This window comes from Hippoglossus hippoglossus, chromosome 21, assembly GCF_009819705.1.
Source record: "Hippoglossus hippoglossus isolate fHipHip1 chromosome 21, fHipHip1.pri, whole genome shotgun sequence".
Lineage (NCBI taxonomy): Eukaryota > Metazoa > Chordata > Actinopteri > Pleuronectiformes > Pleuronectidae > Hippoglossus > Hippoglossus hippoglossus.
In genome coordinates, this window is record NC_047171.1 from 14,046,531 (window position 1) to 14,065,448 (window position 18,918).

Sequence of the window (18,918 nt, forward strand, 5' to 3'; positions counted from 1 at the left end):
GTCCTGATAATATGAAGGTTTTTTTAAGGTTAAATTCTTAATTAAAATGCTCAGGAATGTAGTTTAACCACACTTAAAAGACGATGTTGCATGAATAGCATGTGAACCGTACGACAAATTATTAGGGCCATATTGAAGACAACTTTTTGGAGATGTCCAGAATAAAGTCGTAATTGAGAATAAAGTCCTAATTTAATGAAAATAAGTCATAATAACTTAAAAAATAAAATCTTAATTTAACTAGAAAAAAACTCAAGAGTATGAGAATACCCTCATGTTTTAATGAGAAAAATCATAATTTACGAGGATGAACTCTTCACTCAATAAGAAACTCAGTGCAAGATTAAAGTCATAATTTAATTAGGAAAAAGTCTTAATAGTCATAATCTCCCGATTAAGTGGCACTAATACTCTAGAAACCTCTATTGTATAACTGCAGTGAAATTTAATAACATTTGAAATCTATTGGATAGAGAATAATAAAATTGCATAAACATAATCTTATTGCAAAAGTTACATATAATGTTTTCCGGGTAAAATTGCAAATATCCCAAATGTACCTATTTGAGATGACAGTAAATCAGATTTTGTTGTTATTTCAGTCTTACATCACAAACTGCATGACGATGGATTTAGTTCTGATTCAACCTCCCAGACTGATTCAGTATTCAGAGCTGTAGCTGGCACCTACGTGTGAAACACTTGATCGAGTGTCATCGATGTGATGAACACAACTCACCTTTGTTCCGCCCCATCTATCCACACTGAAGTGCACCAATACAGCTCAAACAATCAAACCTTGCGTTCATTCAACTCATTCACTGCATCAGTGCGTAAATCATCCGAACACGACAAAACACGAGTGAGTCCTGAAAATTTAAGAAAAACACGTCATCTGAGGTATTTGAAGAAACATGAGAAATGAACAGCAGCAGGTAAATGACTTCAGTGTTGACATCTAGTGAACATTTAATTTGATAAGCAGGGATTTTGACTGAGAGAGATAAGAGGCATAAAACGCATCACTGAGGCCTATTTAACCATATGAAAGCAGGAACCTCTCTCATCCTCGTGTGTTGCTCCGCTGATTGGATTTGAGGGACTGGAAATGATCGGGCAGGAGAAATGACAGAGTGTTTTATTTCTCCACTGTCTGCTTTGAGGCTGGTCTTTGTAGGCTGGCACTCATGCTGGCATGAGAGCGCCCTGGCTGCCCACGGTGCGGCTGCAGTCAGCTCTACAAACATGTAAAAGCAGACAGTGTGACGGGGAGGGGCATGAGCACTGAATGCTGATCATCTCATTTACAGTCGAGCCACACACCAGCCATGCTGACACATTTCATCACCTGGACTATTTACTAACTTCTTATCCGCAACCCACCACTTCAGAAAACGTGTGTGCTCGTCTCATTGCACGGTACTTGTTTCCATTTCTGATATTAAAAAAAACACAAAGTTCTTGCAAAGGTACTGGGAGACACATTTTTCTCAGCAGGATGTCCCCATTGTGTGTCTTTGGGAGAAGTGTTCTCCTGCCAAGTATTGCACTTTGAAAATAATACTGTTTATGTTGCACTGCAACAAAAATATTAGCATCAGTATTGTAAAATTTGGTTTAAAAAGTGGGTACTGCATGCATAATAACGCTGGACTGACACGTGTGCGTTGGGAGGCGTCAACCACAATGCGGCTCATTGACTTTGAACGGGGTGACGTCATGCGTTGCCGAACTGCATTCTGGTTCAGTTGCATCACGTTGCTCAGAGATCAACTTTTCATGTACCAGCCAATCAAATTGTGTTTAAACAAATATTCAAGCATCTATCAAATCACATTTGTGCGGATGAGGCAGCTGGTGCGTGTTCATCTGATTGTGGAATTACTTCGCTTTAGCATTGTATAGATAGCTAGCATGACACATTAGCACGAAAACCGGCTATGTTGTGTGTCCCAAGCGTGAAACATGTGATTGTTGTCGTTATGGCGATTCCTGCCGGCACCAAACGTCGGACACACCCACCGCCGAGCGTAAACACAACGCACCCTTGTGAGTCCAGCGTTAGAGAGGGTTTCATTGGCATTAAATTAAAAGCAAATATATTCTGTATATTGTTTATTCCTTTTGGTTTACAGTACTGTATATCTTTTGGAAAAGGATTATCCCCAATTAGAAGTATAACATGTGACATGCAACCATCAGTTCTACAACTACAACTTTCAAATGGAAAATGTTTTCTACCAGTTGCAACAAAGACAATGACTTCAGTGACCTTATTTAATTTTGCACTTCATGTCAAAATTGAAAGCATTGCAGTCTATGGCAGGTTCTTTTGATTGTGTTTTTCCTTTCACCTCAGTTTACTGTCTTTTTCCCCCCCAACAAATGATAAACAACAAAGGCAAAAATTAATGACAACAAAATATATAAACGGCATTTAAAGATTTAAGACACCAAAAGGCAGTCCAAGGCAGAGCTGCTGTGAGACTCACAGACTTGGCAGTTTTCGTAAAGAAACAGCAGAGCGCTTGGATCACACTGAAGCTGAGAGACGGATAGATGCAGGAGACAGATTAATGGTGAGACGGGAAGAGAGAGACATAGGATGTGCAAGAGAGCGTCAAAGGAAATGTTTGATGTAGTCTGTGAGGAATCTCCATCAGCTGCTCTCTCTCTCTTTCGCTCCTCTCTCTTTATGGGACCAAAGCTTCACCAGCGGGCCACTTGGCTTGTGTAGTCCTCAGTAGTGGTCGGAAAGTCACCATCAGTCCCTTTCTCAAAACCTCCTCCCGCTCTCTCGCCTCTGTCTCCACCTCCTCTGTATTTGGGTTGCCACGGCCTGCCCTGCTCCCTCTGCTCCCTCAGCCAACGCCTCTCCTCGCGCCTCTTCAAGCGCACCTCCTGGTGCTCCCTCTGGCGGGTGAACTGGAATCGCTGGAGGAACAAGTCCTTCGCGTACTCGTACAACTGCACGTCCAAGAAGTTGAGCTCCTCGATGTGTCTGCGCACGGGCTCGCTCAGGTCCACGTTGGCGGCTCGCGTGCTGTTGATCTGCGTGAACGCGGAGATGAAACGCAGGCTGAACGTCCGCTCAAACAGGTACTGCGTCTTGCGCTGAAACTCCGTCAGGCCGTAGAAGGCCATGTTCTTCAAGTTGCTCATGGCGCTGCTCAACAGGATGTGGTTCCGCTGGCTCTCGTTCATGGAGGACAGGTTGTAGCAGCCCACCAGGCTCAGGTCAGCCAGCATGCGGACCTGCCGGTTATTGGCCAAGTTGGACGGGCAGTTCATGAACTCCGTCAGGGTGACACCAGACCAGTCATCCCCGCTGTAGCAGGTGGGCAGCTCATCCTGGGTGGGTGAGCGTCCGTCACACATATGGAGGGCGGTCTTCCATGTGGCGCCACGCTGAACATGCTTCCACTCGCTCAGGTAGCGGGAGACTGGGTCGCGCAGCATGGTGATGTAGTAGAAGTTCCTGCAGCCAAAACAAACAGTTAGAGAGCTGTGAGCACATCATCATCATCACCACAGAGGGCGGCCCCACAATATGCTGACAGATGGTGACTTTTGTCTGTGCATGAAACTTCAAGGTTGAAAGCTAACTGGCAAACTAAAACTCTCCCTAATGATATTGTTATGAGTTTCTATATATTGCCCTTGCATCAGAGCAACTATTTGAAAAAATATTGGGCAACTACAGTTTCCATTCTGCAGATGTCCCACCTGCCATCATTGAGAATAAATTGGAATATAGCTACGATAATAACCATTGGACATAGTGAGAGTGAATAAAGCTGACCCAACTGAATCCCAAACATGTCACTGCGACAAAATAATGAGGAAATACTTTTTGTACCTCGAATCAGCGTCACCTTTAACTGGGTAATCTACCCATCCTTTGTCAGGCAACTGCAGCAGAGCATTTTTACAGAGAAAAAAAACTGGTAAATGAGCACTATTATTTTTTTAAAACCTGTTTCTCCAGTGAATATGCCAACGGGAGCAGACTGAAACAATAATTCAGGCTGGGAATTACACATCCATTCTAGGCCACCTATGCAAACCACAGATAATTAATTTTGATGGATAAAAAATGATAAATTTAGCCACTATATGTGTTTTTGAGTCACATGAGACTTGTACTACAAAGCAGAATTTAAGGTTATTGAGGTGACTTCAGGTTTAGTTCAAGTTTGTCAGTGCGATGAAGCTGGTTCACTTCTTACTTGGGTAAATCACCATGGGAACTTATGCCGAACCGGTATAACCTGATTTGGAGCAGATTAAGTTTGTGGGTTAAGTGATGTCAGATAATGAAATGATATCCTGGGTATGATGAACTTGTTTCGTAGTACAGGCCACTGGTCTCTTACTGGCGGACATGTTTATTTTTACCTAAAAATGCGGCAAGGGCCAGAGGAACCTCAAGACACCCATGGTACATGGTGCCAGACATTAACTGAACATTGAAGACAAATGTCGAAGCTTAACTTTGATAAATCAGTTTTCTGCAGAGGAGTCTGATAAAGCCCTTTGGCCAAGACATCCAGGAAAGCAGACAGTCCTGACAATAAAATTATGTATAATACATTTTTTAAATCATATAACTGCATGGGTAAGAATAATGGATGATTGATGACAATTTGTTTGAGAGGGAAACTATCTGCCCTTGATGCCAAGGTTGAAGACCTTCAAGGACATCTCCTCTGCTGAGACACGTCTTCATATGTCAAAGCGCATTCTGATGGAAAACAAAGAATCCGACAGGTGTTGGCCAGGTAAACCTCTCCGAAGATGAAGTCCTGTGAGTGCCGTGTGAATATTTAATGGCACAAACCCCTCTCTGGAGGACGGTCTGGGCAGATAAAGTGGAATGTGGCGCTGAGCTTTCACACAGACGCCAAGGCTGCTCTCAATGCTGCTTCAGTTGATTCCACACAGAAAGCCTTGACTAAGACTCACCCAGAAGTGGAAAATAAAACAGACGCCTGTGCTTATACTTGCTTGTCCTTCAGAGTTGCAGCCATTGCGGATGATAGGCTAAAAGCTAATCTGAAATTGTGCAGTCAGTAGAATATTTTGACCAAACCTCATTCAGGCTGTTGATAGCGGTAAATTTACTTTTTGGTCTGTTTCCTTTCTTCTTTTAACTATAACTTGATAAATCGTCTAAATGTTCTCGATAATAAAAACTAGATTATATTATGGTATCATTAGATATCAAGCAGAAAGGAGATAAGTTTTAGACCTAAAAAAGTTATTTAAACAACTACTTGATAAAGACAAATACAATTATTTTGATCACTGATTAATCACATTGGCCAGTTTCTAAGCAAAACCTCTAAGATTCTCTGTCTCAAGCATTTTCAATATGAGGATTTGCTGCTTTTGTCTAAATCCATATCCATGTCTGCACATCCATATGTTAGGGTTTTGGATTTGGAGACTAAATAACATGGATTATTTAAAGATGGACGACATGACTGCTCCCCAGTCAAAGTGTATCAATCCCCACCTGTTGGCTGGCTGCAGTGTAGGCCTCCTCTATTTTAATGGATGGGATATCGACCAAAATATAAAGTCAAATAAAGTTTTCTCAAAGAAGGCGTCAGTCAGTTTAGGTTATTCTTATCAGAGAGATGTATATTGGGATGTTTAGCTTTAATTAGTTATTTGATGGCTTAAATATGGGTTGAAATGTCATGATTGACAGCGGAGACTGACTTGCGATTTGTCAGGCGGTTTTATAAGCAAGCATTGACAGGTCCTCGATACCTCGGCTCCATCCCCCGATCACTACTGTGCAGACTCTGGCTCTAAATGCGCAAGATGTCCGCGTTAGTCGTCCATCTTTATTCACAGCCTATGGTTTTAGACTGTTGGTTTGACAAAACAAGACATTGAAGGATATCGTTTTGGACTCTGGCAAACTGATGGACATCTCTCACTGTTTCCTAACCTTTTAAGGACAAACAATGAAGAGATTTGAAAGAAGGAAATTCTAGTATTCCTGCACTTGAAACCCAAACTTGGTCTAGTGAGTACAATATGGCTGCGGTATGTCTCCGAGCAGCCGCAGGAATCGTATGAATCAAACATTTTCTTTGATATCACTCAGACATGTTTTTTAATGAGCACACACACTATGATACGCTTTGAGTGTATCCGTGTGCACTAATAGTAATATTATTTGACATCATTTTGAACACACCACAAGATTGCCAATAATACGTCTTGAGAGTATCCGGGAGAGATTTGTCCTAACTTTGCTGCTAGAATGCCTCCTCCGTGACAACGTTACCCGAAATGAGTCACTCAAGAAGCCGTGTGATTAGAGCCCTGGTGACAGCAGCTGTATCCTAGCACTTGCTCCTGCAGTTGGCTGGCTGGCAGATACATCCTCATTAGACTGTCTCTGGGACATAAACACATGCAGCAAGTGTTGTTTGAGTGCACTCGACAGCCCAAAGGTCAGTTGTGTGCACCATCAGTGTCAAAATGCATCAGGATCAACGGGTCTGTGGAGCTGTCTCGAGGAGGCTTTCCCTGAGTGATGCAGATGGCTGTTGAAGAGGGAGGGGGCGAGCTTTCAGGCTTCTCTTACCTCTGGCCTCTGTTATCATCAATACCACCCCTCCCATAATTTCACACTCACTATCAAAAACCACTGTGAGAAGTTGACACTGTGCCGCCGCTTTCCAGTAGATGTTTTAGCAAAGAGCGCAGGAGGCAGCTTTGATGCGACATTTTAATATTGTACTATTTTGCATGGCAAAGCTGTGACACAGCCGCATCGCTTCAACAGCCTCCTTCAGTGTGTGGAAGTCGAGAACCCAGCTAAACTCTTGGTAATCATGGATCAATAATGGATAGGAGGCGCATCGCAACTCATCCTGCCCCCAAATTCTCATCTCCACAGCAGCAGCGCCAGCAGCCAGTCTTCAGTGGAGCACAAACTAAATAGGGGTCATTAAATAGAGATGGAGGAGGAATTCAAAAGTATGTATAAAATGGAATGATGAGGAGAGCAGATGAAGGAGCCGCCGCAGACAGGAATACTAAAGCTTAGTGTAATCTAAATATATGTGGTTAATGGATGTGGAAAGCGTTTGATAAATACATGCATGAAAGCTGTCTGTTCTGTCTCTGGTTCGACTGCTTTTTCAATTATAAGCTCAACGCTGGTAACGAATTATTAAAGAGTTACTTTGAGAATGAAGAAAACAGGATATACTCAGACATATCACAATCCGCACCTATTCTACGCAGGTTATAGTGTGATAACACTGGAAAACTGCCAAAAAGGTACATTCAGCGTTCACAGCAAAAAGCCCTGAATTCTCAATTGTGCTGTTGATTGACACTTTCCTCCAACAATGCAATGGATGGTGAAAAGACCTAATGTGTCAAAAGAACACTGTTCACTTTCTGTCTCTTTGGCAGGTTTAACAGGCAGAAGCTTTCTTCCATCACCTTTGCACGTCCTACAAATTGCACATTTCCTCTTTGCAGTTTAGTAAGTCAGTACCCTGCGCTATCCTAAAGGAAAGTGTAGTGCAGTATTTGTATATATACTGTATACAATTAATGCTACTACACTTAGCATAGACTGTATACAAAGATGGATGACGTGTCTCCACGTCCTCCCATTATCCAGAAATGAAGCCAAAATATCCCGGATACGAACGCCGCTATCTTTCAGAGTCTGTGCAGTAGCAATTGGGGGATGGAGCCTTGAGTCTCAACTGTCAATAATGACGTCTCACCCCATTTCTTATAGCATCACATAACCAATTAAAACTAAACTTACCACAAAAAGTGTTCGGACAAATAATAACTAACACAAATAACAAACCATTTTTGAGAAATATTTATTTGATGTGTACTTTGACTCAGTTTGGCCCATGTCCCATCCACTAACACGGAGGAGGCGGCATTTATGGCTCATACTGCAGCCAGCCACCAGGCACTTTGGCTTCACTTTTGGGAAGCTGTCATGTCCAGCCATGCAAACAGCCCTGTGAGGCACAGCTGTGGTGCTTGGCGCTGAATCAGCATCCTAACATGCTAACACGAAGCCCGGGATTATCTGGCTAATTATCTGGTATAATGTTGACCAGGTTCACCATCTCAGTGTGTTAGCATGCAACAGATGTGCTTTGGCGACCTGTCCAAGGTGTTTCCTGCCTATCGCCCAATATCAGCTCCCCCACGACCCTCAAAGGATAAGCACTGTAGCTGATGGATGATTGATATTCCCTAAAAAACTAAATCTTAGCTTGATGTTGCTGCTAGATAAAAAAAACAAGTCAGAGAAATCACCAAATTCACCCTCTGTACATTTGCCACATCAGTAGCCTAAAAAAGCTCCATGTGACATTTTCTGTGATTTGATTGGAGAGCGAAGTAAATAAATAAGCTCAAGTGAACAGTTGGTGCAACACATTTTACATCAGTGCAACAGGCAACTGGCTTTTAATTGCCCATTATTAGCCTCACTGACATTCAGCCCACTGCCTCAAACTGATTACAGGCTGCTAGAATAAAGGGGACATCACACGTTGAGCCTGGGCACACAGTGTTTGGGAGTGGATGAAGTGAATTGTCTCATTAGGACCTTCATGTGTGGGAGTGGGACGTTGCTGCAGGTGCTCGAGGGGGGGGGAAGACAACAGGAAAGAGCAACACAATACGTCTCTGTGAGCGGGGCGGAACATAGAATGGAGCAAAGGCTGTAACACAAAGAGCAGTAAATAAGTAAAGAGTACCTGTGTACGACAGTGGGACTCACTGATGTTGTTGATGTAACGTGGTCGATTCTGGTTTTCTAGAGACTAAGCAACTACGTGAAGACCTTTAAATCTCACATGTGTGAAAGAGCCGTAGAGACTATAAGTTAACATATCACATTTAATGCCTATTTGATTATGTTCTGTTTCTTTCAATAGTATCAATTACATTTTTATATTAGTTACTCAAATCAGTGAATCGTTTTTCAGCAACAGGTCTGATGTTTTAACATGGATGAGCTGGGCACATCATTGACAGTTTCCACTGGTTGGAGTGAATGAATCAGAATTTAACAGGTGGAAAAAAGAATGGAGAGACCATCTTCCTGCACAGCTACCCAGCAAAATACAGTCCCCCCCCCCATAGCAGCTGTTCAATTTGCAGAAAGTTGGTAAAAGCTGCTTTTCAGACATCTGACCCAGACAATCTCCATGTGTTCTTCACATGTGAAATTCTGGATATGTCTGAAAACCTAATTAAAGTATTATACATTTTTTACTCCGACTAACTTCCTGCTCTTTGAGTAACAGATATTGAATGATATTGACAAATTCGTATGATTTGAAACAACCATATCTGATAAATAAAAATACTGCTTTCAGTGATTTACTTTAGGTTTCCAGAGCTAATTTGAATCTTTAACACAGTATTTTTTCACATTGCTCTGAATAAGTGACGAAGCCATAATGCTACAATACATACTACACACACACACACACACACACACACACACACACACACACACACACACACACACACACACACACACACACACACATATATATACTTTACTATACAGCATTATTCTGCAGTATTGCCCTTTCAAAGATTAGTTCAGAGGGCATATTTTCCGTTGCTTTAACACAACACTGAGTCAGTGTTATTCAAATGATGTTGGAAAAGGCCAGTGTGTCAGTTATAACATTCAGTGCCATTACCCCTGATGTAAAACACACCACATCATTGAGAGGACGTTTCCCTGAGCACTTTCCTGGTGACACAGGCCAGGTTACAGTAAACCTCCCCATCGAAAACAGGGCATTCCTGTAACTTTGCAGCTCACTTGACTCCTGCCCTTTTATCCACTCTGCTTCTCCTCCATGTCCTACAGACATTAGCGTTCCCCGCGGATCCATAACCTTTTCTTAAAGGTTGTCACATTAATCACGCCACTGATTTCACCCGTCAGTCTCCCTGTGCATCGCTGGTGTTTATCTCTCGCTATGCTGTGCATCTTCTCTCTTCGCTGCCCTCCACTTGAGGCACTGCATATAAAACAAGCATCACTCTCCTCTCCTCTCCTCTCCTCTCCTGTCCACCCGCTTTGTTTTATCGTCCCTTTCATTCAGGTAAATCATGGTAATGATAAGAGTTGATGAGAGAGGAAGGCAACATGGTGATAGTTAGATGGATTCAATCTCAGCAAATGACTTCAGTCTGCTAGTTCATTCATTTTATTTTAAGATTTGAAATCAACCTGTGGAACGTAAGAACTCTTGCGACCCGCTTCGGAGGAAATGAGATTTTATGAAAAACCATGGTGACCACGGAGCGCATTATAAAACAGGTTTTCTGAGTGCACACAGACTTTTTATATCATGTTATAAACTCTGTTTTAGAGAAACTACATTTATATGCCAAGAAATATCATATCCTCGGAAGAAAAACGCAGACCAGATTATATTTTCAATAAAACATGATGAAATTTTACATGATGAAAGTCGCAAAAACTATCATAATTAACTTAATTGCAAAAACAGTCTATTGTTATATACAGTACAAATTTTACTTCCAATAATCAGTTTTGAACATTGAAAAGATGACTAAGACGTCTCAACAGGTCATATCTGGTTGAGTTGTTCCACAGCCCATCTGATCACACTCGGTTGTCAGCAGTGGCACTGAATGGGATTGTGGGTACGCCTGTGGCACGGCCCTCAGCTAAACAACCTCAGCTCTCAGTGAGATGGCCCCAGCATTCCCCCTAAAACCAATAAACAGCAGTGGGGTTGCAACACGAGCACTTCAAACACACACAGGTATGCATGGATACACTGGCAGTACGTGTGACAGTGCAGAGTTGATGAAAAGCTTGGCTTCATGCAGAGGCTTTAAAAAAGTGTTTGCGTCCTTAATGCAGTTTGAATCATGAGAAAGAAATTTGTTCAGCGGCAAGTGTGACAGCGTGATTTTGCAGTATGACTCATCTATAGAGCCTTTGTGTTAGAAGTACACAACACAGAAGTAAAGGCTAACAACACGGCTGCAGCTGCAGGGCTTTTTTCCGCTCTGCCAGGAGTGGATGTGTACATGAGACACTCTCAATATTGGTGATGAATGCATGTTTTACTTTACTTGTTTTTCTGCCTGACAAATATGAATGAGATGAATCAAACATGCGGTCTACGTTTTAAAATTCCACATAAATGCGGTGAAGACTCGGATGCATGGATTTTCCAAAAGCATTTTCAGTGAACCCAGAATGAATTTTGTGGAGAGTGAAGAGGGCGTCACAACTCCAAAGTCAAATGGAAAGCAATTCGTACATGTCAGGCGATTTGTGCGCACACGTGATAATCTGTGCAGCTGCAAAATATCCACAAAGCGTGTGTGAACATCACCAGTGACTCACAAAATCACGCCCAATTATAAATCTTTGTTTTTTTATTCGTGGTTGATAAAAAACAATACTGAGACTAATATCTCTTAAGATATCCCAGTTAGTGTGCTCTTGAGTATCGAATGGTAAAACATTATGGTGTAGATTTAGTAAATACACCCCCAATCATACTCAAATATCCTCTGACACTGATATTTTTGACATTTTTATGTGAAAATAGAGTGAAAATCCTAATATCCATGGTACTGTGTCTATTAATCTGCAGGGAAAACAAGACCAGTCAGACCAGAGAGATCAGATTACAGCCGTCAAAAGAAGTCTGAATTTAGCTTAGAAAGAAACAGAGATCGAAAGAAAAGAAAGGGACAAAAGATAGAACCCTAAAAGTGATGTGTCCTTCCAGAATCTGCTCTTCTTTATTGCATTTTATCAGCGTCGTCCCTCTGTAGTGTCAAGGACGAACAATGTCAGACTGAACCGCTTATCTTTTTTTGTTCAGTGTTAAAAAACGATTTCACTTGGCAAAAAAAGAGACCTTTATTTTACCTGCAATTCCTAATATTCAGTGTTTTGTATAAGCAGGAGCGGTTCAAGGAGTTTTTGGGGGGGCCCAGGCAAAAGGGACCTTGAAACACATGATACATTCTCCACATTTTGGCTTGACAAACGTCTAAAACTATCAAGCTTTTGGCAGAAAGGGGGTTTTCACAAAATTGTTGTTGCTGTGGATTTGCCGCTGTCGGGGGGGGGGGGCTCCCTTCTCAGCTGAGGCCCAAGGTAATTGCCTGATTTACCTACTCTGTGGTGAGACATCCTGACAAATGTCTAATTTAGGCTATTAACACAATGACATAAACTAATTGTTTGCCTGTAAATCTGGAAACTAGATTCACCTCCTCCTGTTATTTAATAAAGACAACCCAGTGACTGGTGTCTCCTGGTTTCCTAGAGCTCCTAATTTATCAGGTAGTGAAAAAACTCTCACATCATGGAGATTGTTATAGTACATTTGGCAGAATGTAATTGAAAGCGAAAATAAACCTTATGCCAAACTGAACTCGGTTTCTTAACAGTTACACATTGACAGAAGTGGCCCCGGCTCACTGGAATTACAGGAAGAGGAGAAAAGAAAACACTTAAGCAGACAAATGTTTTTGTGTGTTTAGTGAGTTTAGTGAGTGTTTAGTGAGAAAATGTAGTTTTAGGAGCTGTTGTTTTATACGAGTGTGAGACTGAAGGGCCTCGGAAACCTACCAAACAGATATTTTACTCTTAACTACATGTACCTGGTCAAGAGAAATACAATTTAAAAAGTATTATAGGGTTTTATATCCACATCAAATTGTACACGCTCAGACATTGGCACACTAAATATGTTAGACTTTTAAATTAAGACATATGAAGAAATAACAAAAATATTGAAAAATGCTCAATGTGGCAATTTTAAAGAAAGTGAACAAAATTCCTGGATGGGCTCATTAATCCGCATCGGCTCCACAACTTAATGGGTTCTTCCCAGGCCCCATCCCTCCACCAAGTTTAGTGGAAATCAATTTAGTTGGTTTTGCATCTGATAAAAAATAAACCAATACCTAGAACAAACCATTTTGCCATGTTATAGAAATTGGAAAAACAAACAAACACAATTTATCTGGTTCCAAAATTTGTCTCGGGTCATGCCCAGACCCTAACATACTATGCCACAGTATAATGATTTAACCTCTTAAAAAGGGTGATTCTCCATATTCAACACTTTTACTTTTTGATACTCGAAGTACATTCTGCTGACAAATCACATTCTCATACTCATGTTCAGCGAAATGTCAAATACACGACTTTCACATCTGTGAAAAAGGAGCTCGGACAAGAGACTGAGTGACGCCGCAGAGCGTGAGCAGCAGCTGCCTGCGAACATCTGTCAGAGCGTCAACTGGGAAAAGGTCAAGATTCATCAACTGGGAGTCGGAGTGAACGTTCAGAGAAATGTCAAGTGGGACATTTGCATGTTCTCAGTGATGGACAGGAGTTATGATCTCCTCCCACACAGGACCACCAAATTGTCATGTGATCCCATTTTGCGCTCGTATAGATCACATGAAGACAAGTGAGCCATCTCCATGACAACTGCACTATTCTGCGGACCTTGCTTTAACGTCATTAACACGATAAGGTGAGAACATTTTGTGCTGTTTTTTTTTTTTTTAGTTTCAGTGCTGCTGTAGCTGTCAAACCACAGAACGAGGAAAGAGTGGAGAGGTGCTTTGCTCTTAGGAGAAAAAGAAAAAGATATTAAAAACGTGATACCCTGCGCTGTTGCTGTCACAGACCTGGCTGTTTCTGAGGATGTTTTAGATGTTACTTCCACCAAAGGAACCATCTCCTGCACAATACCAGGGCCTAGTCACTCTCCATCAAAAGGATACAGCGGGTTGCGCTGTTGCGTGGGAGCCTGGCAGTTTGTGACATGCACTGTAATGAAACTGTTGTGGCTCTGGTATAAAATCTGCATTTTGTTCATCACTTTTTTGAAACATTTCCCAGCAGAGAGTAGAGCACCGCTCGCTCGCTCGCTCGCTCGCTTGCTCGGCACGTTTCGTCACGTGGTCGTCAGTGTGAATCCTGACGCAGCTGCCCGTGGCCCACAATGTGCCAAGGAACATTTAGCTGTCTGGTTTACATACTCTGCAAAGCTTTCATTTGCACAAAAATCATAGCGTAAGAAGTCAATTTGGCTCTCTCATTAAAAAGACATAAACGCCTCTGAACTTAATGGCATCTCACAGTAAATGAGTGAGCCTTTGGAGTTTCGAGATTACATTTTTAGAATTGTCACGCGAATAGAAAAATGAATAAAAGCAAAAGGGGCATTTTACCTTTGGTTATCTGCACCTTTCTCTATGAGAGCTTTCACACGGGGGATCAAGCAAAGCAGAGGAGCTAAGACTTTTCTGCACGTGTTCGGTTTCCACGGTGCAGAACAAGAATTTAAAAATGCATTTGAGAATGATTCATCTTGATTAGTGCTATCTTTTACCACTTTAAAAATGTTACAGTACGTGATGTGTGCTCAACCTTGTGAGGCGGAAAAAAAAAAACAGGCACAGCACTGCACTGTGAGCAAAGACGCTTAAAGAGAAATTACTTCTCTAGGTAATGACTTCCTCCGTCCCTGAGGTCTTTAATTTTGGCAGTCATGAATTGATAATACCAGCAGTGAGGTGATGACGGAGACTGATGGGGACTCCATACTTTATCAGTCCATTTTATGAACTGTACCATTACGAATATTCCCGACTCAGGACAATAAAGATATTCACAATCTGCCGTTACAAGTGAAGGACGCAAATGTGTTTCTGCGGCTTTGTTGCAGTTGTTCATACGGTTGTTAAACGGCTTTCGAGAGGGTTTATATGGCGGGTTGTCTCCCTCGCCACTTCTCTGGTGAGGAGATGTCCTTGGTCTGTGAGAGTGCGTGCGTTATTCAACATGCGAGGTCTCTGCGGTGCATCTGTACATCCCCGCGCTGTCCTGTTTTTTCTCTCAGACAAGACGAGAATGAGACCGGAGACATGCATTATTTGTAACCGATACCACTCCGTAATGGTGTCTGCGCTCCCCCCTGGCAGCCTATAATGGACCGTTTTTGAGGATCTCGGCGTCTTGTTTGGCTTTTTGATGGTGACGGAATGGGGACAGTGGGTGTCACCTGGGGAGGAAACAAGAAGAACGATGGGACCCTTCATTTACTTGTCATGAAACTGGCACTTGACATGGTGTGCATACAGAGGAGTGCTCGTTCGAGGAGTGGCAGATAAAAACAAGGGGGGGGGGGGATTGCCCTTCAAAGGAGAAACATGTCATTCTTTATTGTAAAATAAAGAAACAAAGGACAAATGTGACATATCTAAAGGAGGAAATCATGGTTCATTCATCAAATAACTGTCGGCACTAATAACTATAACAGACCCTTTGTAATGGTTTGTAAGAAAAAAGATTTTCAAGAATTGCTAATTTTTTGATAGCATTCATAATTTATTTTTGCAGCAAAATTCATTTTATTATTACCCCTTTGACGTAGTTTCCTTTGTTTGGGGCTGTGTCTCTAATTCCTCATGCAAATTCATCTACAAAAGAAGACAATATCCTTTGTAGGCTCCAGGCTGCACACCTCACACTGCAACAAACCCGACTGAGGCCTGCTGTTGAGTGGAAAACTTATCCAGCTGTGTGCAGCACCAAATCACAGTGACAATTATTTTTGACAGACTTTTGAGCGACACTAAAACAACGTGAGTTTGTTTGGCGGCGCTATAAACAGAGCTTCCTCTTCTCATGATTGACAAAATAGCTGCTCTGTTGTATTAAACTTCCTTTGCCGTTGCCGCCGGTGACGCTGGGTGTCGCTGCGTGGACTGGGGACGAAACACCAGGCTCTAAAACTTTCAACCCCTGCTTTTAACCAGCAGATTCCTACATCCGATTCTCAGACAGTTGGTATTACGGCACGGCGGCTCCGAATGTAATGTCGATGTAGGTGAAATCAGACATGAAATACACTGCAAGCCGGGCAATCACACGCCTCTCTGGCTGAAAGCTCTTTGTGATTTCCATGCACCCCGCAGTCTGACACAAAGGGGCCTGATTCACAGACACAAAACGTAACCTTGCTTCAACGAGCAGCAGCATATAAGAGCAGGGAGGGAAAATCTTTACCAGGGGCAAGACCTAAATTACAAGCTGTATACTCGGCTTGTAAGACGAATGAATAGACCTCTGGAGGGATCATCTGAGGACACAGCTAAGAGATTTAACCATCTTCTCTAAAACCTGAATGGCTGCGGACCTCCACTGAGATCTGTCATTTCAATTTAGCTACCGGGACTACACCCATGTGCTCATCAGGCTGCAGATAACACAGGTTGAAGTGGAATAAAGCAGCACTGATACTGGTGTCATTATAATAGTTCCTGATGACTTGTTGTAATGCGCAAATAGAACTATTTACTGCCGTGTAAGGACCTCTAAGTGGGGTACTCTACATGGAAAATGACCGTAAGGGGCTTTCAGACAATTCCAGACACTTGAGTAAATATCTTCAGAAGAAAAAGAGGGGCCATACATGTAGAAGACACCAATGAAGATATCTGTGAAGATTCTCAGCCATCCATGGTATCCACGAGCTGGTGGGGGGTTTCAATGACTGTTCAACATAAGGACTCTCAAAAAGACCCAGAGAGGCTAAATACCTGAAAGCTCCCATTAGTGAGTTAGAGCTGAAGAAGCCTTTTGGATGAGAGTTGAAACATTTTCAAGAAACTACGTACTCTCACACAACTTCTGTAGACACCAAGGAAGATGTCAACTTGGAAAGACAATGAGATTCAGAAGCTTTAGGTGATCAGGTCCGACACCGCTATCGATGTGCCGTAAACAACCACGGTGAACTTTATATTCTGTCCTCCTACACGCTCTACCCGGGCCACAGCCCTCGCCTGAATGTGCCGGGCATATTCCTGTTGTTGTGAACACGCCTGACGTCCTCATATGAATAAAGGAAATGTCACAGAGTTCATGTCTGACAATGACAGTAAGAGACAATGAGTTGCACATAAAAGACGACACAATAACAGGACAAGATGTGAGATAAAAAATACAGGTTGGACAGGAACTCTGACCGTCCCTTTACATTGGAAAGCTCACTGGCGCTAACTGCTTCGCCGTTGTTTGAAACCAATTAGACGCTGTTATATGACGGCTTGGCTTCAATTACCATGATAGTGGAAAATCCCTCTGTCTAATTATGCCCTGCTTTTAATCTTTCTCTTTCAAAGATCTCTTGAAGAGACAGTGGGGGAGGAGATGAGGCATGTACTCACATGGTCCCTGAATTAATAATACAGCCGGCGAAGAGGCACAAGTCGACTGGCAGTGGGAACCACAGGACGTGTCACATCACATAATGCAGCACTGAGGAAACTGAGAGCTGCGCCTGCTGACATGAGAGTCTCACGTGAGAGTCTCCACGATGCTCACACAACTTCAGCATTTCCTCCTCTCAGTGGTTCAACATACACAGTTTAATGTCCCAAAATATAACTCAACCTCAGCAGCAGTGATTAACCTCATCATGGAATTTCATTATCATCTCAGGACCATGACCATCATCATCACCGGGATGGTTTGAGTAATACGGTGAATGCTGAGGCGGCAATCTCTGGGCGTTGAGGAGGGATGGGGAAATATTAATGATATCAGCAACTATCCACAGGCGCTGACATAAAAATACTGTCTAGTGATACTCCTCTTTGGAAGCTTACTGTTGCTGTATCTCTATACACAGTTCTGGACATGGTTTAGGAGTGGAAATATCCTTCTGTTCTCCACTTTGAGCACAAAAGAAATATCGCAACGACTATCAGATGTCTAAAGCTACAGGCTCACTGAAGATGAATCCTATCAAAGCACTTCTTCTCTAGCGCCACCATGAGGTTGGCAAATTTTCAATTTAAGTGAAATGTTAATAGGTGAAACTTTAGGATCGATTACCATGAAATCCATGTGCGAGTTGGCATGGATTCCAAGAGAAATGCTCCAGTCAGACACAAACCTCGGAAAAAATGTCCCGAAAATGGGTTCCTGGGATTTGAGTTTGCCTTTCACATATGAAAAATGCAACAGTAGGAAAATATTCAGAACATTCAGACGAGGGGTGGCAGGACATAATGTAGGAATTCTGTTTTGTGCGTGTTTTTGCTTACAGTACATTGACAACGATACTAGAAGCATTAGGACGTATCTGCAAAATCAATAAAAGAGTTAAAAAATAATATACAAACAGTTCTGCATTTGTTGCATGTTGGAAACTTCATCAAATGTTCCTGCTGTATTCTCACATATAGGCTCACTCGGACATTTCACTTGTGGGGCTGGCAGGAAAACTTACAAGTAACTGACGAGACATTCACATTCTCAGACAGACAATATGGAAAATTTTCGATTTGTGGCCACTCAAATGTTATCGCTCTGGTTAATAATAATACAGAGCAACATTAGCATTCGTGCGGAGTTGTGTTTTTGGCCACCCGATAAAAGTCCAACATTGACTCCATTATAGTTCCTTTTCTAAACTCTTGTTTAAAGACTCTACAGCTGTGAAATACTCAGTTATATTTATATTGCAGTCTCTACTTTGGTCCTTCTATTGTTTGGTGCTGAGCAGGTTGAATACAGTGGGTTTATCTAAGGTTTTTCATTGAGGATAGCAGCAAAATCAAATGAAGTGCAGCTTCAAAGGAATAGTTTGACATTTGGGGATATTTATTCGTTAGCATTCTTACCAGGAGTTAGATGAGAAGATGATATGAACCTAGGGACTGTAAACAGGGTGAAACAGCCTTGCTGAGTCCAGAGCAAATGGAATCTGCCTGCTGGCAAATCTAAAGCTCACTATGAGTGACATCTCAGGGTCTCACAGCCTCCACCAGTTGCCTGGAAACCTCCAGGAA

At 42.2% G+C, this 18,918-nt stretch overlaps 1 protein-coding gene across 1 annotated transcript in view; it reads right to left on the reverse strand.

Moving 5' to 3' along the window:
• Window positions 1-237: 237 nt before the first annotated feature.
• The window catches only part of hs6st3b (heparan sulfate 6-O-sulfotransferase 3b), a 61,496-nt gene continuing 42,815 nt past the window's right edge, over window positions 238-18,918 (reverse strand). Inside the window, exon 2 of the mRNA XM_034574899.1 lies at window positions 238-3,478. Coding sequence (XP_034430790.1) covers window positions 2,710-3,478 — 769 coding nt within the window. The 3' untranslated portion in view covers window positions 238-2,709. The remainder of the gene's footprint in view (window positions 3,479-18,918) is intronic.